The 21,714-nt window shown below is 35.3% G+C and overlaps 5 protein-coding genes across 23 annotated transcripts; all 5 read right to left on the reverse strand.

Moving 5' to 3' along the window:
• Positions 1–5,802: 5,802 nt before the first annotated feature.
• Positions 5,803–9,112, reverse strand: LOC118061998 (uncharacterized). Of its 17 annotated transcripts, none has more exons than XR_004689694.2 (6): positions 8,833–9,111; positions 8,693–8,741; positions 7,804–7,874; positions 7,642–7,714; positions 6,151–7,128; positions 5,803–6,047 (listed from the first exon to the last, which is right to left on the reverse strand). XR_004689694.2 is itself a non-coding variant. In XM_073409619.1 (6 exons), the coding sequence occupies exons 3-6, from the start codon at positions 8,582–8,584 to the stop codon at positions 7,033–7,035; spliced, it is 303 nt and encodes a 100-aa protein (XP_073265720.1). In that variant the 5' UTR covers positions 8,585–8,613; positions 8,717–8,741; positions 8,833–9,111; the 3' UTR covers positions 6,698–7,032. The 17 variants fall into 17 exon arrangements, 4 of the variants coding, with proteins under 4 accessions (XP_073265720.1, XP_073265718.1, XP_073265719.1 ...); XR_004689695.2 differs by having other exon boundaries at positions 8,826–9,111; XR_012170006.1 differs by having other exon boundaries at positions 6,151–6,251; positions 6,434–7,128; positions 8,508–9,109.
• Positions 9,113–10,296: 1,184 nt separating this feature from the next.
• Positions 10,297–11,920, reverse strand: LOC118061995 (expansin-A11). The gene is made up of 3 exons (XM_035075657.2): positions 11,509–11,920; positions 11,088–11,409; positions 10,297–10,994 (listed from the first exon to the last, which is right to left on the reverse strand). The coding sequence occupies exons 1-3, from the start codon at positions 11,648–11,650 to the stop codon at positions 10,688–10,690; spliced, it is 771 nt and encodes a 256-aa protein (XP_034931548.1). The 5' UTR covers positions 11,651–11,920; the 3' UTR covers positions 10,297–10,687.
• Positions 11,921–13,412: 1,492 nt separating this feature from the next.
• LOC118061994 (probable 26S proteasome non-ATPase regulatory subunit 3) lies at positions 13,413–16,430 on the reverse strand. The gene is made up of 4 exons (XM_073408993.1): positions 16,109–16,430; positions 15,533–15,987; positions 15,272–15,326; positions 13,413–15,198 (listed from the first exon to the last, which is right to left on the reverse strand). Exons 2-4 carry the CDS (start codon positions 15,661–15,663, stop codon positions 15,097–15,099), a joined length of 288 nt encoding a protein of 95 aa, XP_073265094.1. The 5' UTR covers positions 15,664–15,987; positions 16,109–16,430; the 3' UTR covers positions 13,413–15,096.
• On the reverse strand, positions 13,879–14,963 carry LOC140954247 (probable 26S proteasome non-ATPase regulatory subunit 3). Its single transcript, XM_073409422.1, has 3 exons — positions 14,913–14,963; positions 14,508–14,795; positions 13,879–14,412 (listed from the first exon to the last, which is right to left on the reverse strand). Exons 1-3 carry the CDS (start codon positions 14,961–14,963, stop codon positions 13,879–13,881), a joined length of 873 nt encoding a protein of 290 aa, XP_073265523.1.
• A 1,045-nt stretch (positions 16,431–17,475) lies between the features above and the next one.
• Positions 17,476–20,591, reverse strand: LOC118061993 (uncharacterized). 3 transcript variants are annotated; one of them, XM_035075654.2, is made up of 9 exons: positions 20,438–20,591; positions 20,199–20,325; positions 19,674–19,754; positions 19,484–19,572; positions 19,308–19,382; positions 19,069–19,130; positions 18,931–18,990; positions 18,397–18,582; positions 17,476–17,832 (listed from the first exon to the last, which is right to left on the reverse strand). In XM_035075654.2, exons 2-9 carry the CDS (start codon positions 20,319–20,321, stop codon positions 17,756–17,758), a joined length of 753 nt encoding a protein of 250 aa, XP_034931545.1. In that variant the 5' UTR covers positions 20,322–20,325; positions 20,438–20,591; the 3' UTR covers positions 17,476–17,755. The 3 variants fall into 3 exon arrangements, with proteins under 3 accessions (XP_034931545.1, XP_034931547.1, XP_034931546.1); XM_035075656.2 differs by having other exon boundaries at positions 20,199–20,321; positions 20,438–20,584; XM_035075655.2 differs by having other exon boundaries at positions 20,199–20,330; positions 20,438–20,573.
• Positions 20,592–21,714: the final 1,123 nt, after the last annotated feature.

A 21,714-nucleotide genomic window follows, 5' to 3' on the forward strand; every position in this document is an offset into this window, starting at 1 on the left:
TTAATAAAATAATTAATATGACAAGTTCTTTAAAAAAACCCTTGTATATATCTATAAGTATAAAGAAGATGATTTATCATGTATTTTATACTTGTATTTTGTAGAAGATTATCCACAATCAAATATATAACCTAAAAACTTAGATATTACAAAATTCTTTAGATATGACATGTTTGTTAAACTCACGTTATATTAGATTTGATTAATTGTCGAACCCAAGTTTTTGGATTTGATATATTTATTAGATATACGTTATCTTAAACTTGACTAATTATTAAGCTCAATTACTTTGAAACTACATGTTCATCATGACGCAAATACTTTGAGTATAACATATTCACTATAGTCTAAGAAGATTTTTCAATCAAACCAAGAAGTTAAATCCTACTCACTTAAGTAATTGAAAATTGTTAACATCTATGAAAAATGCATTTTTTTAATATGTAGAATTTCGACACGAAGGTATGTGGTGCGGACACCCAAAAACCTGCCAGTGGACGCAACAGCGCCCCTACTCTGTGCATGAACTACTGCATTCATCCTTTCAAGGATAGCAACTTGGCCGACACACCTGGAAAAAGGGTAGGAGTAGTGGGGCCTGGAGGTCTTGGACATGTAGCTGTGAAGTTTGGCAAGGCATTTGGTCGCCACGTAACTGTCAATCATTACATATCCATCTGAAGAAAAAGAGGCCAAAGACGCCCGGTAGCTGATGATTTTATAGTCAGCACTAATGCCCAAAAACTGCAGGTCTGTTCCGTGTGTGTGTGTGTGACAGGCAGCTAGGAGAAGTCTAGATTTTATTGTGGATACAGTGTCAGCCCAGCGTTCTCGGGGGGGAATGCTAGAATCACTCAAGGTAGCGGTCCTGGGAGCACCAGACAAGCCGATTGAGCCGCCAGCTTTTCCTCTGATATTAGGTAAATTAATTGATGTGCAATCTCTTCTCTAATTTCTCGAAGCTTAAATGATACATATATGAAAGGGTAAACAAGGGTCTTGCTCCCTTGCTTTCCTTTTTGTGCAATTTTCTCAGGCAAGAGATCTGCAAAGGGTAGCATGACAGGATCAACGAGAGAGACACAAGAGACGCTGGATGTGCGTGGCAAACACAACATAAGCTGTGACACTGAGCTTGTGAAACCATGACCCACCATAACAGAAATAGAATGTGTTTCGGGAGGATGAAAGATTTTATTGGCAACTACCACACGCAACAGCCAACCAGAAATCAAATTCCAAGTTTCAAGAGATAAGTAAGCTTCCAACTAACAAATGGAGTGGAGTGTTAGCTAGCTCGTACGTAGAGAACCATTCGATGGGCTTTAAGCGAGGAAAAATCCAACCTGTCTTAGAATAGGTTTTGCGAGCCCAGAATCCTACCATTGATGAATGATTATCCATTACAAACCAATCAAATCCTTAGCCAGTCCAGTAATCCCCAGCGACATCAGTGACCAGACAGAATCCATAGTCCTTTTAACAGCATGTAAACTAGTCCGTTTGTTCTTTTATTCGAAGCATGTGCTTCCTTAACTCTCACATAAATTTCAGTCTTTTACGGTATAGTTCAGTGAGAAAACAAGAACAATTGCAGAATAAAAGAAGAGCTTGATCTTAAAAATTTACACTTGGAAGGATCTTTAGGATGTGATGATCGAAGGAGTAAGAGACCATGTTGAACCACCATCAGCACCACTTTTTCCACCCTGAAGAGCTCGGTTCTATGGTGTCCTTTTATAGAGCTATTACTGCAAACCTCATTGCATCCCTTCTCTTCTTCTGTCAATGAAAAAGCCTGGGATGATCACGCTTGTACTTTAAATTTGGCTAAACATAACTTAAATTTGCTTTAGGAAGTGACCCCGAATAGATTGTTTTGGCCATTTGCAGGAAGTAGCAGCACTGCATCATCAAGCTTTTGATCGCTCACTACGAAACCCCAAGAGGACGTGCAGCCTTCTGTGAATGTCTATTTTCACCTTATTGGCCTTGCTGCCGTGCACAAAAACAAAATCTCCATTGGATCAATACTTGCTGTGGGGTACAGAAAGTGTTGATCTCAATCAATAATTGTTTGAGTCTCCATACCACAATCAAATACGACCCTGCAGTTATTTTCTAATTCTCAGTATCATGACCTACAATGATAATTAGAGCATGAATAATCAACGGGAGGTTTCTCCAAACTCTGGATAAACCCCCGTTTCATGCATATGAACCACCCTTGCTGGGAAGAAATTGCATAATTACTTGGAAACAAACAAGCTACGTTGTCAACTTTTAATGTCACATATTAAAGCTAGCTCAAATCTTAATTCTGTCAGGTTGCACGATGCCTTGGATCGAGTGGAAGCAAGAATGTCTTGGAGCTCAAAGATAAAGTTATCATTTGGCCCGCTAAACGTGAATAATGAGGAGAGAACAACAAGCCGCCTAAATTACTTTGGCACAAGTGTGATGATGTGTAACCATGTTAGGGATCGACTTGTAGCTAGTTCACCAAATGAGCGTGCCGCCTGCTCATCAAGCTTGTCCTTATGAAGGAAGAACAACTGGGGGATTGGAGAGAAGTTATGAACTCCCAAATTTAGAGAAAAAGTATGATTAGCAACTAATCCACAACAATCATTACTCTCTATTTGAGGGTGTATACAAAAACAATTGGTATTGATCAATTTCAATAATCTATTTTTTAGAAAGAGTATTAAGAAATTACTTAATTTATTATGCTAATCATTATGATAATTATACTCTAAGCTAGTTGACACATTTTACAATATTTCATAATGTTATATCAACTTTTAAATACTCTAATTAATGTCTCAATACAATCTTTGCAAGTTTTATTAATATTTAAAACAATCATTAATTAATAAAACAAATATTGCTACCCTATCTCAACTTACATGACATTATTAATTAATCTATCAGGGGGCTTTAAATAATACTGGGAATCAAAGTTCCTTTGCATCTTGAATGATTTGAAGAAAAAAAAAGGCAATGGATTAATATATTTGCAAAAATCGGGAAACACACTACGCATCGTATAAATGCTTTTACTCTTGGGAATTGAAGTCTTGTGATGGTTTGGGTGTTTTGTAGTTGTAATTATTTTTTAAAGTATTTTTTATTTAACACTTAATCAATCAAAATATATATATATATAAAAATAATTTTGCATACCATTATTTTAATGATACCAAAAAACCGGTGACCATTACTTAAAGATACGTAGACCAAGATAAGTATAAAAAATCATGCTGGATCTTTGATCATATGCTTATGGATGGTACAAGTATGCACAAAATCAAGATTCTCCACAGTAAAGATGATCAAGTTTTTTTGTTTGACTAACTTGATAAATTAATAATATTAAATAAATAATATTGTGTTCGATCCTAACTTAAATTTAAAGTTTAGATAACATCTTTATTAATTAATAAATTTTATGCTCAAATGATATTAATTTTAAACAAATTAATTGTATATCAAAAGATTTTTCAAATACTTTGGACGGTAGCTGGAAATTACAAATTTAAATCTCAAGCAATTTAAGCAAACGAAAGATAGTGAAAGTAAAAGGGAATTGCTATAAATTGGTAGACGAATATTTTAAGAAAAATACATTATCTTGTAAAGAATAAATTAATAATTATTAAATCTAATTTAATTGACTTGAAAACTTACTATATGAATAAGATAAATTTTTAAGTTGAAACTAAAAAATACATTGACCGTTAAATTTTTAGTAATTTAATTGACCTGATAAAACTCAATCGAATCAATAAATGAACACTAAAAAGCTTTTTTAATAAAAAATAACATTTTAATAAAAAAAAAATAATTGACCTATGTTGGTTTAGCAACTCAAGCCAATTCAAATTTAACAACTATATGTTGGTAATGAAAAAAAGAAAGAATAGAAACAAAATAAAGGTAACAAAGTACAGATTGCATCGCATGCAGAGGAATAAAGATTTTCCTCTTATTCAATCAAATCTCATATACATAGTTCTCTCTCTCTATATATATATATATAAAAGCCTTCCATCATTTCTAGTTGGTCACTAGTTTAAATTATAGTTCTCTATAAATACTAAAGAAGATTTGTGTTTTTAATATTAGATTATAAATTTATTAGGTTTAAATACTTTCAATTTTAAAAAAAAAATTCGAACTGGAATTATATTATTTACAACACTACATACCAAATCCCTTATCTTAATTACTCTAACACCCTGAAAATTTCGAGTAAAAATAAAACTATAGAACAGTATAACGTTCATATTCAAAACAGCATTTATTTGATAATTTGTAGGCGGCAAACACCAGAGCACGTAGCATCCTCAAGTTAATTGATAGATATCCGGTTGATTTTACGATAAATTGCAAATGATTTTCATTTAAAATTAAGACTGAGTCATAATTTGTTCCACGAAAAAGGGAAACGATAATAATGATTATACACAATTTATTCCATGTTAATTAATTATCATTCAGCGTATGAGAAATTGCGAAGACAACCTATATTGCCAACACTGTTTCTGCCTGCAGAAGCTTTGTCCCAAGGCATTACACGTAAGATATACATAACGTGTGAGGGATGTTATCGTGCGAGGCGTAGCCATTTACAGCCATCTGGACCTTCTTTATCCCTCGTATCTCTTTGTTTCAAACTCAAATTGCTGCCTATATATGTGCAACTACATGCTTTAATCTATGTCAAGAAACCGAAAAGAGAAGAGAGTTGATCAACATGACAAAGCTTTCGTGGGCTAAGTTAAAATCTACCTTTTCAAGGGCAGGTGTGTTTCAACATCATCTTGTCCTTCTCAAACATGAGTTCTTGTCAAAATCCCATGGATATTTTGGAAAAATCTTTAAATTATGCTAGTGTTTTTTTTAGGTGTTCATATGCTTTCTAGTTTTGATTTAGTTAATTTTTTAATGGTGCTATCAAGAAATTGAGTTCTTATTTCTTTTCTTCTTCTTTTTTTGAGTGACTGATGTTTGTTTTCTGGTTTAGGAAGATCTCCCAAGGAACGTGCTAGCAGCTTAAGCAACAAGCTGAACGTTAATGAAGAATACAAGGAAGCTTTCAGGACGAAGTCTTATGTGGAAATGTGGAGCAAGGTTCAGGACCAGCTAAGAAAAACACGCGTTGATGGAGTTGACAAAGTCACCTCACCGTCCACACCTCTTCCTTTCTATCTCCATCTCTCTGATTATATGTTTGAACCACAGCAGCAAGCGACCCTGAGAGAGATGATAGAAAGCTTGAGGTTTCATCACTTTCTGATTGATTACTTTGAAGCCAGATCAGAAGCATGTCATCTTTGCGATTTGCTTCTTCAATGCATCCAGCAAACACGTGCTAATTATAAGAAAATTACTAGGGTAATCAAGCTAAGCAAAAGGGTGCATTCGCAGATTATTCAGATAAGATTTGCATCGCAATGTTTAGAGAGCTTGCTGCGTATGCATTGCTTGAAAATCCATTATCGATGTTTTTTACCACTGTAAAATTCAGTGATTTTCATGATAACAACCTGGTGTTGCTCCATGGATTGAATTCAGAACAGAGAAAGATAACGAGGAAAGCAAAGTTCAGAAGGGTATGCATGAAGGTTGGAGGAGGGTGTCTTGTCATATCACATACTGCACTTCTAATTGCCTTGCTTGTAATTGCAATCCATGGCATAGTTGGCATTGTGGCTGCACCAGTAATAATGGGTTGCTCGTTGTATGTATTCAGAAAGCAAATTAAGTTGGTTCATCGAGGGCTTGAGACAAGCTTGCTTGAAAAAAGACTTGGTGCACAGCTAGATCTTGCAGCCAAAGGAACTTACATATTGATCAAAGATTTTGATACCATGAGTAGACTCGTGAGGAGGTTATTCGATGAAGTAGAACACCGTAAAGCTCTTGCTGATATGTGTGTTAGGAATAAAAAACCTGAACTGTTGAAAGAGGTCGTGAAAGAATTTCACACTCATGACTTGTCCTATCTGGAGCAGCTAGAAGAACTCGAGCAACACATCTACCTGTGTTTTCATACCATAAATAGATCCAGAAGGCTTGTTATGGACGAGATAATGGTTGCACCTGAGAATGGTAGAGCTGATGATCATCAACAAAAAATCTTACAAGGATGATGAAAATATTTGGAGAGATAGTGCTAGCAGGTGATCTTTGGTGCTACAATACAGGCTCCAGATAGAAATTGCTTCTCCCTAGGCTGAGCTTACCTAGATTACAAGGCACATCCAATGGCATTTGTTAACCCATGATTTATTTATCACTTCTAATGTTAACTTCAACCCTGTATATATCCAGATTACCATTCATTAATTATAGTCTCCCTGCATATTACCCAACTTCCAGCAGTTTATATTGACAAGATATACCGTTAATATACATTCCCTCTTACCCAGCATTGACTGTAATGTTTATGTATATATTTAGCTTTCTTCCCTGGTCAGAACTTATTTGCGTAGTAAGCATCCCATCTTTGTCAGGTTTTCCCGAAGTGAATATTTTGATATCATAAATTAAGAGTAACCATCAAAAAATTTGCAAGCACAGCTCTCTTGCAACACAACATGTTCTATGGCCAAAAAAAAGAAGCAGTTTTTTTCACATCCTAGGTCTGCCTCAATAGGTAGCATAACTCATCCACACGACATTGTGCCACTTGCATAACACAGACCTCAACATTCAGTATCACAAAGGGAATTTTAAGGTAAAAAATTAACTCACCTATTCCTACTAGTATTAGCAAAAAAAAGCATAATCTGATACTGTTCTGTTTCTTATTCTATTTGTGGAGAAACAAAAATGGCAAGATAAGAACTAGATACAGTAAGGGGAAGTATTACAATTCACCTAATTGGTTAGGAAATTAACCTGGGGGTGAGGCCCATCAAAGAATTGGTGACTGTAGGAATTCCAAATGAAGCTTGAATTCCTTGTTATTCTCGAAGTCTATAAAACTTTTCCAAGCATCCCAAATAGCTCAGCTATTTTCTCTCAGTTTCTTGTATTCTTCAAGGCCCAACAATGAAGCTTTGACCTTTGGCCAATCTGCTGGCTTTGGCATGATAATGGCAATGTACCCTTCCCTGTCTGCCAACAACAGATGAAATCATCAATGTGGGTTGCCAAACCACTATTACATGCTAAAAACAGAACCATCAGATGAAAGAGAAGATATGAGATCTAATTAGTGACAAGAATTGATTCTCACCAATCCGCAAGTTAATTTCTCAACGGGGTGATGATATGTTTCGGAATAGGAGATTTTAGAGGCTGATATGAAAATCACTGCCTAAAAGTATTGTCCTTGTTGATCACTAATTCAATAACGAGATCCTATCTAGTAAAGAGTGTCTGTTTGGGTGTGAGTTTTCAATTGCATTTGGATGCGTTTCAAAAGTACATTTGCCTTGAAAAATCATCAAATTGATGATTTTTTTAGTGTTTCCAAATGAATTTGATGTGTTGACATCAAGAATGAAAAAAAAAATCTGAAAAAAAATATTTTGATGCATTTTCAAGCGAAAAACATTTTTAAAAAGCACCAAACACGCATAGACACTTGCATCTGACATTTGGTAAGCATGGAAAAGAAATACTTACTGAGAGTTCAGCAAATTTTGAATGTTTGATTAGTCTGTCATTCACTTCCAACAGAGAGTCTTTAACACAACATCTGTCAGAAGTCAATGACAAATTTCAACTCCAATATTAAAAAGAAGGAACGAAGGGAGGAGGGGGTGTGAAACTGAAAAATAGTTGTACCTGACAATATAAGAATCGCTCTAGGTGCAAACTTTACACGGAGCAGTGTCAGACTCAAAGTGTTGTGCATTCTGCAAAAGATGTTCTCTATGGTTAGTAAAAGTTGGCTAAATGAGAACATAAGAAAACAAATCAACTCCTGATCCTAAATGCATCATTACAAAACATAAATGTGACTAATCTGTAGAAATCCTTGCCCTCCGATGCAGTCAAAGTTACCTCTCAATGCAATCAGCTCAGATTTCATAGCCCAGTTATGTTAAACTGGCCAATTGTGCTTCCGGTGATATGAAAGCCATAAAACCAAAGTGCACAAAAAGAAACAATGCCACTAGAAGAAGTGGAATCCAACTGATTTTTCAAACTGATCCTCTGATTGTTCCAGTATATGACTCAGATTAAGCCAAATTAGATGGTGAACTTCCACCCTTGATCACTAAGCAACTAAAATGTCCTGAAAGCCCTAACAAACAAAGCTTGATGCTTGCAACCATGTTAGTAATGTAAATTCAATTATCCCCACCAACTCAAAAGCTAGCTTATAAGAAACCAACCAAGCTACTAGTCATAGAACTTTTAATTGTCTAGCTATTGCCAATTTCTTCACACCAATTGCTCAATTCTAAGGAAAATTGCTTAATTGTTATACAATAAAAAAGGCTAAAACCAGCAAAGAATGGACTTTTTTTTCGCTTTCCAGTGACCTTGATGCCACTACGATCAGACTTGCCAACATTGAAATCAACAGTCGTGATTCCTCCTGCGTCCTTAAAAGCCACATGGGTCGGAGCCAAACCAGTCACACACAACCTTTTTTCATCACAAAAACAATACATAAACAATTAATCAAAACCCCACATATATTTTAACAAAAGAGTTTAAATAGTACCCAATGGCATGTCCATAAACGTACTGGTCGTGTCCTGGCTTCACAAAATCTGATCCAAAATTCAACAAATTAAGAAAAGTATTTGCTTTGTTAAGCATCATCAATCAAGCAAAAACAAAAAGAAAGCAGAAACCTGGAACCTGGAAGAAATTGGTTTGAACAGAAGATGGAGGAGTGATAGAAAGATCACAAATGTCAGGTAAAAGCAGCTGATGCAGCTCTTCTTCGTCTTCCTTTTGTTCGTCAACTTGTTTTATTTCTTGGTTTTAAATTGGGTTGCTAATATTTGAGAATTTACCTCAAACTCTCTAATTGGCCCAGATGAAACCTAACCGTATTGCTCTGTGGGTTATCAGATCATTAGTTCGTGATGTAGCGAGCCTTGCTATGTTAACGTTTGTTTTTCACCGGTTTTTATATTTGCGGTGAAAAGCTGGTGAAATAAATAAAGTGTATTTAGTAACAAACCAGACTATATTTTGTATTTTTAAAATTTATTAAAAAATTAAGTTTGGAATATAGTTTTTGTGTAGTAATTTTATATATATATATATATATATATATATATTTTTTGTAAAACCTTATTTATTTTTATATTTTAAAAATACTTTTAAAAAATTTTAAAGTTTTTTATTGTTTTTTTTACTTCAAATTAATATATTGTAGAAAGATTACACAATAGTTTTTTTTGGGTTCAACTTAGTCTTCATGATCAAACTGTGATATTATTTTATTTGTGATAGAGAAGTTATAATTATATTTTGGAATTTCTGACAACCAACCAAGTTTAAATTTAAAAAAGAGATCCAGTCATTACCAAAACAGAATAATAGCTAAATAATATTATAATTTTTATCCGATTATTGAATTATATTTAAATTTTTATAAAAAAGTTTTAAAAGTTATTTTTTTTAGATTAAAAATCTCATCCTGGTATTCTAGTTTTGACTATTTTTATAACTTTCTTTGTTATTTATGAATTTCATGCTTATTTGAATTTTACAATTTTTTTTTATATGGTTTTGGATTTTTAATTTTTTAATTTTGTGGTTGAGGTGGGATTTATGTCCTTTGTAAACCTTTTGAAGATGAGATTTTATTATATTATTTTAGAAAGAATATACTTGTAAATTTAAAGTTGATATCTACAGTTTTTTTTTTTTTGGCTTATCAAAAAAAAAATGTGTTCTTTATTTATTATTATCTTTAATTTCCGCCGTGTCAGTTTGGGTTAACATTGATGCAATGCTTTTCAATTTGTCTTCGTTCCGAGCATGCCAGCACACGTTCAAAAAAGTGTGATCAAACTATTGGTGAATCGACGTAACTATATCATACATTCATGTTATTATAGGAATTGGAAAGAAAAAAATGTTCTATGAAAATAGTAATTACACAAGGCCTGACAGATTTTTTTGAAAAACACAATTAAAGTATAACTTGAGTTAGGTTTTAAATTGAATTAAAAGATATTAATTTGATAGAACTTGATTAACTCAATCAAGTGTTTATTAATCTTGATAAATTTAACTAAACTTAATCCAAATTTAACTGCATCATCTTTAAAAAAAAAAGATTATTGGCTTAACTTGTTAGTTAATTCAATAACTCGGGGTTTTTTCTAGATCAATCCTATAATCACGTCTTGACAAATATAATTTTACAAGCTTAAGTTAACCAAAACAAAAATATTATTTATATTATTAAGCTGCAAATTGATCGCGCTTCATATTAAGTTGCAATAACTATATACTAAATACAAAAATACAACTCCTCTGCAAATCCGTGATTACTAAAGCACAACAGCTCAGTAGCAGCTAGCCTTGAGTCCATGGGTTCCTTTCCTCACCCTCCCTCTTCAAATCATAATCCAGAGCCAGAACCTTATTGTCCCAGCCATCATCAGAAAAATAATTGTGGCGGGCTGCTCTAGTAAAATTATAAGCACGCCTCGGCCAATTTAGACCCGGAACTCTAAAGCTGCTGATAATTAATTTAGAACTGTACTGGACTAGAGAAAGTCTGGCCAAATCCCCAATTTGCTGGAGCAATGTCCGTGTAGAATCGGGTCTGTCCATCAGTATTTGTGATTTTAAAGGACAAAGACTGGCCATTGAGATAAGCATTAGATTGCCAGTTAGCTCCCCAATTTCTTGACATCGCCATCCAGCCTGTTTTTGAGCCTTTAATGGACACAGATTGAATGGATCCAGCTCCAGCCACATTGCTAATCAAGACAAGCTCGAAGTAGTTTCTTCCATTGATGGTGAATCTGACTCCTCCATGCTTCTTGCAAGGAACCCTGCATCATTATCCCATATGATACAATATTAGATTATGAAAAAAGAAAGAACTTGTGATAAAGAACGGTCAATGCATGTGATTAGTACTGTACCTTTGAAACAAAACAGGCACGATTCCTCCTCTATAAATACCAATCTTTTCCCAAGCAGGCTGGGCCATATCAAAGTGCTGGAGAGGAGGGTTGCACCAGCCTCCATTGTTGTTTGGAAGAGCATAATTAGGGGGGCAGAAATTTGTTGCAGTAATGGTCACAGACTTGCCTTTAATACACCATCTGGGGTCTGTTTGAAAATCACACATAATTCTGTAACATTCCCCACACGAAGCTCCATCATTGAATAAAGCAGTGCTTAAAGCAGCAGTCCTGGTCCCATAACCAGTAGAATACAAGTTCCCATATCCACAAGCCCCTCCTGTAGCCCAGATTTTAAAGAAACGAAACGCTATTAGCTGTGATGTTTCCAAAAAATGAAGACAAGAAAAGATGCAAGGAGTGTAGTTACGTTACATACCCATAGTTCCTGAGGCGTCACTACCTCCATAAAACGTAGCATGACCTTTCCTCCACCCAGATGGAGCAAACGCATTAACATTGACAGCCAAATAAGAGCAGAAATGAAGCAAGATTGCAAATGTCAAAAGAAATTTTCCCATCTCTTGAAAAGATGAATATTACTGAAACAATGACAAGAGAATGGAGAGTGAGGATTGGTGGTAGGCTGGTAGCTAGTGTATTTACATTTATTGGCATTTCCAAGTCGAAGAACTGCCTCTATAAATAAGGGACCGGAGGCATAGTTCCTTCATGCAACAACCTCACATGTGACCTCTGAAAGACTGCAGAATTCTGAACCTCATTCAATTATTCCCACGTTCTCGTACTCTCTCATTGCATGTCCACATGCACTCACCCAGCAGAAGAGCCGTGAAGCATTCGAAACCACTAGCCAAATTGCTGTTTTATGGGTTTCTTTTAATAGGTAAGTTGTTGGTATTTGAAGACATAGAATCACCTCTTCAGTGGTTTTATGTGACAGCATATTTATTTTTGTGAGATCATATCATATTGCCTCACATGGCGATGCTCTGGCCCACACGATTCAATGACATGTATCATGTGTCTTGTGCACATGGAAGGTGATGGGTTGTTAAATGTATATCCTGTCAAGATATGCTGATACGAGATTTAGGGTTCTACAAAACCATCTCGGTTTTGTTTTTTACTGTTTATTGGATTTTATTTATAAAAAGTAATGCACCCATGTCCATGGAGGGCCTAGAAATTATACTATTATTTCGCTTTGGCTTAGGTTATTGTAAGCAGGAAGGGCCTATTGTGAAGAAACTCGAGAGCAGCTGCAGAGAGTTTTGTGATCCCTTTACCCTTATTGAATAATGGTGACCTTGACAGATTCTCCTCGGAATGTTTTCTAAAAAATCCCAACATTAAGTTTATATATGGGATTCTCAACATCTGAAATTTTTCACCAAATGATTTAAATAAAAATATTAAATAATATTCTCTACAATCAATATTTTCCTTGAGGTTTGACCAACATCAATAAAATCAAAATCAAAATGCAAATGAAAATGGGTTTGATTGGATTAAAAGTTAACTCACCAGGTTATTTAAATTTAACAAGGTCAACTCTACCCAATTTTCTTAAAACCTATTTCGTACTAGATCTTGAGTTGATCCAACATGCTAAGCCAAGTTTAACAACACGGCATTTGCCCATCTGCCATTCCATTGAACTTGCCTATGCCATGTTTACACAGTCAAAGCAAAACCATGATTTGACAGTCTAATCCGTGAGCTTGATTGGCAACGAGTAGGCTGGTGGGAATGGGAGGGAGGGGGGGGGGACAAGGGAAAATAATTGGAATCATATACAAGTATGAACTACACTAAGTTGAGCCAATCAACAAGCACATTTACAGGTAGTTGATCTGATATGATAATAAAAGTCAGAAACAAAACATAGACTTGCTAGGAGTTTCTTTGTTTTATGGCAAAAATGATAGGAATCACATCATCCACATGAGACTAGCTAATTGAACGGAGGAGATTCTTGTTTTCTGAATAAATATATTCATTTACGAGTATAAATTTTTTGTAACGAGTTATTCGTTTCTGTCCTTAGTTCTAAATTCTTGATATGATGAAACACTTGGATAATTATTAATATATTCCGAGATCTATTGTTTTAACAGGATCAAAAGTCACAGGTAGTTTTAGTTATTCAAGGTTGAAGCAGCATTCTAGCTTATGGAATTTCCACAAAACGAGAAATTTCGAAGATATGATTTTACCCCCCAATAAGATAAGGGATGTAGTCCCTAAAAAACAGAGATATGACCAAAGTACCTTGGTCTTCCTGGACATATCTACCATCCTCGGTTCTTTAAGGTGGGTTCATATGACAGGTCAGGCCTAGCTGTAGAGTATTTGTCCGTACATTCGATTTGTCTTTCGAGGGGCAAATTGAGAGCTTGTGCCTAGCTTCTTTCGAGGGGGTTTCGAGTTCAAGTCTAACCCTTGTAATAGAAGGTTTGCCTGGACTGGGCAGGAACCGACTCCACTCAGTTGTTTATTTTGCCAAAGCTTGGATAAGTAATGGAGCATATTAGTGTTCTCAGTGTGATAGAAATATCCACCAATGCAGCTAATTCCAGTTATAAATGCAGCGAATTACAGACAGTAAATAAGAATCTGGGATCGGCCCGCAACATTTCCGAGCATTAACGTGAATAAAGTCACGTTAAAAGATGTTGATCATATTAGCTGAGGCTATAGTCTGTTTGCCATATCCAATCAAAGTAGCATACTGATTCCATCATGGAAATGCAGGTTTTGTTCTTATGATAACAAATTTATCTGCTTAATAAAGAGAGTATAGAAAGTGGGGAACAGAGGGCAGAAACTGAGAAAAAAGAAGCATGGTTCTAAAGATACTTGCCATTTTCCTGTTAAGTATTTGATTTGCTGATTTCCACTCATCGGAACTATACTTGTCTAATGGGAAGCGCAAGTTCCAGGCAGCCTCATTGTGCAAGTTAACACAGAAAGCAATCCTAGAGCTGAAGGCAGCCAGTGGCTCGGCTGTAAAGTAAATGTCTCCGGTCTCCTTCAATATTAACCACCCATTTGCATGATCGATTTTAGCATCAATTGCTCCATCGCGAATGGCCTTAGCTACTACGCTTTCAACAGGGTTTGTGGAATGCATCCTCAATGTATCAGCAACATCATCAAGTGGAATGCGGGAATAGCAGATGCTGATAGTGCGCAGTCCTATCCTTATGACACCATGTTGCAGTCGAACAATCACATTGTTTGTTCTGTCTGATATGAAAATGCCAGCAAACTTTTCTGAGACATCACTAAACAGCTCCAGGTCACCTATTCCTACAGCCTGACAGATTGATCAGATAGTCGTTATTGTTCAGATAAATGGATAGAAATGAGCATGCCCATGTATGCTTTCCCATATTTGTCAGGCCTAAAGACCAAACAATCAGCCATGTCCACTAAACCACTTAAGGAGAAGTCACTCATATTTGTAAGCTCGAAATATGGCCTCAAAACCCCCTGCATTCCACTCTGAGTAAGGATTGCCCTCTCAGGTATTTCTCCCAACAGTAAACGTACTAGGACAGCCAACTTGCTACATTGAATTCGAAAGCTACGAGCCGCAACAGGAGCTATCTGAGCAGCTTGCACAAATCTTTCTTTTGCATCAGAATACTCTAGTCGAATTGTCCGAATCTTTCCAAGATAAAACAAGTATCGGCAAAGCTACAAAGAGCAGGTTTTAGCTCAGAAATTAATTGGATAAACAGATATAAACAACATGTTTTTTTTTATGAATAACGTGTCTTGTTGTTGTTGAGTGCCACCAGCAAGAATACAAACAGATCCCTTCTCCTTATGTTTTGTCCGGTTTTTTTCTATTGACAAGGCCATGTATTTCCCCTGTTAAATTAAGGTCTAGACCATTTAAAACAGAAACAGATACCTTTTTCTCCTTACGTTTTTTCAACAAGCGATCCACAAGAAGAGATAACTATACCAGAAGCAAAATCCACACCTGGTGATTTTAGCGTGATTGAGATTTTGGTGCCTTTGACCTCAATTTCTCTGCCTGGTCATATAGGTTGTAATGCAGGTAATTACGAAGCAACATATTGATTAGTGTTTCCTGCATCATTGTCATTGTATCACATATGAGCTACTGAATTTCCAAACAACCTTCAGGTCGACCAGTAACAAACCTGTCCCAGCTCATCATGGTTCAAAATAGCAACTTTATGCAAGCCAAAGAGGGCACTGAAAATGAAATTACAGCACTAAAGTTAGAAAACAATCCGATCATATTTGAGAACAAAGCAAGCCCTCCAATTACCTGATTCTTCCATCTTGCCAAGAATGAATTGGTTCAACACAAAATTACAGGTTCCAACCATGCCAATATCTTTCTCTTACAAGTTCAGAGATAGACAAATTAAGAAACATCAACATAAACGTTTTCTTACCAACGAATTTCAGCAAGATCACCCGAGACCTCATGGGTATATGAGTAATAGAAGTACAACCTAGATGCTATAGCACCTATAGTTACAGGCTCTACTGCGTTTATATCCATCAGTAGATTAAGGCCACCCATGGAACAAGTTTTATCCTGAGAAGAATACAACACACACAGCACATTTACATTGCACTAACAAAGGCAACGGCCAGAGAAACATCATGCAAAGCTAATATAACCTCTTCATATCTTCTCTGTTCAACCAGAAATATCAGCACAAGAAAGTAACAGAATAACAAGAGCTCTGGCAACAAATTTCCCCCGCAAATTGGATGCGAAGATGTTGCAGAATCATCTTCCTTCGCAGCAGAAGTCTTCGAAAGAAGAAAATCCAGAACTTCTAGGATTAAATCATCTGTCAGCTTCTTCCTCAAGCCATGCACATGTCGAACAGCTCAGAGCCTAGACACACACACGAAAAAAAAAAAGAAGCAGATCAGAGCTTATAAAAACGTAATGTGCAACAAAAAACATAAAATAAGAAGCTTTTGATCAGATTAATTGATGTGATTTCGAGAGTTACCAGCTGATAAAGTTGGAAAGGAATTCTGAGACAAAAGAAGAAATGCCGGGCTCATTGCTACGATTGTTAACTATCTCAGCTTCTTCAGGCATTGCTGCTAAAAAATTCAGTGTCGAAAATTAAAATTTTGTCAGGCAATGGTGAAATTAGGATTCTGCTTTGATAAGAGAAATGGAGTAAGGTAGTAGCTGAAAATCTTAGCCAGCATAGTAGTGGAGCTGAGGAGAGATAGCTCTGGAAGCGTTTGGAGCTCGTTTTAATTGATGTTTGGGATTTGGCAGCTGTTTCACGTTTCTTTTCATCCAAGTTCCTCTCTCCTTTTTCTATTGTTATCTTAACGGGCCCATTAGTGAATCGAAATTGAAGCTTGGGTTTTTATACTAGCACATTTTTATACTAGTCATTTTTAAATTATAATTTTCTCTTGTAGCATTCTTACAATTTTAAATCATAAATAAAATTACAATAATCATTTCTCATAAGTTTCTCATATTTATTTATTATACTTTTTTTCTTTCATTACATTTCAGTTATTATCATTACACTTCTAGATTAGCTCGACGGAGATTCAATTCAAGGTTAAGACCAACTAAACCCAAGCTTCAATTTTTTAAATTTTTAAGAAATTTAAAAATATGCTAGTATAAAAATACCATTATTCAATAATTATTAAAAAAAAAAATTAAAAATGTGCTAGTATAAAAATACCATTATAATTTAGTCCCTTTTTTGATGATTTGATTTTAAATTTATATAAAATGTAAAAACTTTGATTATTATAATGAGTTAATTCTTTTGATTTTGAAAATCATAAGTTAATCCCTTAAGAAAATTTTATTTTAAATTATTTTTTTGAATTTCTAAATTATTATTTTTAATTGAGCTTTTTATTTTGTAAGTGGCGGGTGAGAATGGTAATTTTGATTTGAAGTGACGGATATCTTAGAGAGGACGAAAAACAATTAAATTGTCATGAAAAAACGACAGGGATAAACTTACAACAATTATTAACAGACAGGGGCTGGAAATTGGTTATCTTAAACTAAAGGGATTAGCTAAATATTTCACCAATCCCATATTTTATGGCAGTGCCTTTAAGCTCAATTTCTCTGCCTGGTCATAAAGAAGTGTTTCATGCGTCATTTTCGAAAGTATCACAAAATGAGCTATTGAAGAGGCTTCTGAGATGTGAGTAACATTATAATTCACTAGTGCTATGGAGGGAAAATGACCCGTTGCTCTGTTAAAAAGCAAACGATCTTTTAAAAATCGATGCACGTCCATGTAAACCACTGCCATGGAGCGAGCATTTGAGCATCTATTTATAAAGCATGCAGCAATCCATCGAGTAAGAGAGATGGAAAAAATTAAAGAACACTGCTAGGTAGAAATTAAGATTACAACTGATCAAGCACCCCAAACTACAGCCACCACAAAAAAAATAATAGCCCCAAGAGGCGCAATGGTTTCAGACTAAAAGGATTAATCTATGGTGGTTACACATGAACGTCCTAAAGTTAAAACTACTACTACAACAACTTGGGTACAATAAAAAAAACCAAAATGAAAAGGGATAAAAAGATGATAAAGAAGGCAACAAACACTAACATCTGCACTCGATTCTAAACAAAGCCAAAAATGGGCATCTTACGCGGCTGCAGGGATCGGCCCATTAGATCTAAATCCTCGGCCCTTTCCACGATTCCCCCTCCCACGGCCACGACCTACAATCAATACGCAACAAGTTAGTGCACCATGAAAGACAAAAGGCATTTTGAATTGGTGCTGGCACAAATCCATGGTGAGACTCCTGAGAAAACCCCTGTCACAAAAACACATCAGCACCAACCTCATGCAAGCTGATCTAAAAGATGGGTGAAGTTGAAATGCAAAACAATAAATTACATATAACCGGGAGTTGACTTCATTACATAGACGATTTGATAGTCTAAGAAATGTATTCTTATGTGCTATGTTTTTTATTACACATTTACATTAATAGCTGTTTATCCAATCCAAACCTTTTATTGCCCTTGTGTTTCAAGCATGTGCACTGTTTTTCAAGGAACCTTTCTGCTCAAAGTAGAGTTGGAAAGTTCATGGTTGTCACAGTAAACAATGAGATGTCAAGAGTAAGCAAATGTATGCAGACTCAACTAGAGGACATCCAGGTGAAGCATCTAAAAAAAAACATCAAACTAGGATTCTTTTTTGTGATAAAATATGAACTCAGACGGATAGTCATATTGACCATGAACAGCAAGAAAAAAAATGTCGAGGAAATATACCACGGCCTTGTGGAGGAGCGTCATAATTATAACCGCCATCTTGTTGTGTATCAGCATGAGGTGCATTAAATCCTCCCCTTCCACGGCCACGGAATCCACGTCCTCTGCCTCGACCCCTGCCCCTGGGAAAGCCCCGGTTGCGATCCCAACCCCCATCTTCATGCTCAGCAAACACAAATCCATTCCCTGCACAAAAGAATGGCTTGTCATGCCATGCAATGTTGGGAATCAACAGCCACAGTATAAGAACCTTGTATCTCACCAACTCATGTATCGAAACTTAAAAAGTGCTTACTATTTTTACTAAAAAGCATTTCATAACAGCCTAGCATGGCCAAATCATCACCGTCAAGCATCACAGTACATTAAATAAGTACCCAAAAATACAAAAGGCAGGCAAATACAGCAAAAAGCGAACTAACATTTAGCACATAACCACTCGCTGATTTCTGGCAATAAATATATACAAACAAATATATCCAATGAAATTGTGCAAAAAGCAAAGGCATGGAGGCAAAACCCGTCAAGACATACCTCTACTCCTTGCCCTTCCTCTACCACCCCGTCCCCTACCACGGCCGCTAGGTGAACCATCTGCAACACAAACATAACTCTAAGCAGATGCAAACAGGATCAACTGAATAAATTATAACAATAATGAACATTTCTTACCTCCTTCATACTCAAAATCTGTGAATGCCTTCACCTGCTCGGCAAGTAATGGGAGCTGATACCTGAAGAGAGCAGAAATTTGTAAGCCATTAGAAATATCTTTTCTTACAAATACGCTCACTTGCTATAACAAAAGGTTCGAGTGATTATAACCAATTGCTATCACATAGTTACAAGAAATCAAAATGCTTAAATCACAAATCTAATAATTGAGAAACAACAGAGGCGCACAAACTCACCCAACAGAAGATGTATTCAGTTCCTTCATGGAAAGGGTTATTGTGATCATTGAAACATGCCTTGTGGTTTCCAATCTTCAATAACAAAAACAAAAATTCATGGTCTGAGCTATGGTAATGGAAACCAAGAAAATTAAAACATCAGATATTCTGAATTTCCTTCAGACTCTACTTACGGAAGGAGGCCTTCCTCAAGAGGTTCCCATGTATCTGTTATGTCTGTGGATCCAATCAACGTGATTTGATGGAGACCAACAATTCTTCTCTGCATCACAACAAGAAAAAGAGCATTACCACCCACAATCAAACACAACTGACTAGAGTAACAGACCGATCCATTAATAGTTCCACAGTTACTGGAAAAACCTTAATTAACTCCACGATGGTCACAGTCTTGTTGATGGCTCTTCCCATCGCCTTGAATACAATTTCATTTGAGCCCTTTTCCTATAATTAAACACAAACATTAGCAAAAACAACAAAAAATGAATAAATAAAGATACGCACAACGCTTTTAATGAATAAAATGACCTAGCAATCCACCTGGCTAGTAACCCTAGCCGCACATGACCTTATTAATTAACAGGCACGAAAAAACATCACAAAAAAATAACACATGTATATTCTTGGAATAAGAGAATTATAAAGCTGCCAGAAACTTGCAGGAATTCAAATTTTGTCCCATAATTAAAGCTACCATAAAACTTACAGAAATTCAAATTTTAGCCCAGAATTAAAATTAAAGCTACCATAAACTTACAGAAATTCACATTTTATCCAAAAACAACAGTTCAGATCCAAATAGCGTTTAATTCAAAGCCACAAAAAGGAGGCATGAAATTGAAACTGAAACAAAAAACAGAGCGAGAGAAGAGAAGAGAAGAGAAGTACTTGAAGCAGACTCATGGCATAAGAGATATAGCTACGCATCCTTCCTTGACTAGTAATTCGAATCTCGTTCTCGTCAATTGGTGTATCTGCTCTCGGCTTCTCCACTCTCTGGTACCGATCCATCTTTCTTCACCACAGCCAAAACGAAAAAATCAAGTTCAAAATTATAAAAACAAGATAATAAGGTTTTTGAAGGGAAAATGGGAGTTGGGGTTTGTTGAGGTGGATCTGAGAGTTACCTTGAAAGGAAAATAGAGATAAGTTTGCTCGGCCAAGGAGGAGCCCTCTTCTACGGCTTCGTTTCTTCTTTTGCGCCCTAAACCGCTTGCTGGGGCTTATCGTGCTTTATATACACAAACACTCTTTCTAAACTGCCCTAACCAACTCTCTTTTATTTCCGGTTTGAACCGGTTTTTAAACCCGACTCGTCACTGTAAGGCTTTTGATTGATTTTGTAGACTGCCACGTTTTAAATGCATTTTTATTACCGCGATATTATTATTATTATGGGAAAAAGTTTTGTATTAAATATACTACCTCGTTATTAATCAAATCCAAAATCTTTTGATTTTATCAATTATATCCTCCGTCAACCATAAACCACAGATTCGACATTAAAGGATAGTTTTTTTTATTTATTTACTAGGTTTTGCTTACTAATTAACACAATATACATTATGGGTAAAGAATTTCAAGTTAAAATGTGAATCTTATCATTGGGAGTGTTTGTTTTGTGGTTTAACTTGCCTTTTTATTTTAAAAAATATTAAATTGATATTTTTATATATTTTTTTTATAATTTTGATGTGCTAGCATGCAAAATAAAATAAATATTATTTAGATGGTTTTTCAATTAAATATAATTCAAAAAGTATCATGCATCATATTTAATAAGATAATTATAATTTTAAAATTAAATGATAGATATTGATCGTTTAGCAAAGAATTAAGTATCTCTAACATGTCATCTTATAAGTTACTTTAACATCTTAGAAGAGAGTATTTAAAAAAAAAAAATGGAAGGATAGAAAGGCGATGTTGTCCAGTGTTAATCACCCTTTGAGAAAAAATTAATAAAAACAAAAGATTTGAGACTTGTTTGATAATAATAAATTTAAGTTTATTATCTATTGGATATTTTGCTCTGAGTTTTTACTTCATCCTTGGCAGACAAGACATTGACTGCTGGAGAGGAAAAAAGACAACCGGTTGTTCGATACTGAGTCCCAGGATGTCTCTGTAAACCTTTATCACGTCATGTCGCAAGAAGCTGCCAATTCCAATCCACTCTAGATTAATCATAAACAGAGTATTATCATAATTAATCAGAGACCAGTTTCGGGTTTTTTTTTAAAAGAAAAAAACATAAACTCGAAGTTTTGATATTTTTTATTTTAATTATTTATTTTTTCTATACATGAATATCTTTATACCAATTTGTTTATTAATCAAGAATAAATTGTATTCAATTTTAAGGGATGTAACTCAATTAATCAGATCCTGGATTTACTTTTTA

The sequence above is a fragment of the Populus alba genome, chromosome 5 (genome assembly GCF_005239225.2).
Source record: "Populus alba chromosome 5, ASM523922v2, whole genome shotgun sequence".
Classification (NCBI taxonomy): domain Eukaryota; kingdom Viridiplantae; phylum Streptophyta; class Magnoliopsida; order Malpighiales; family Salicaceae; genus Populus; species Populus alba.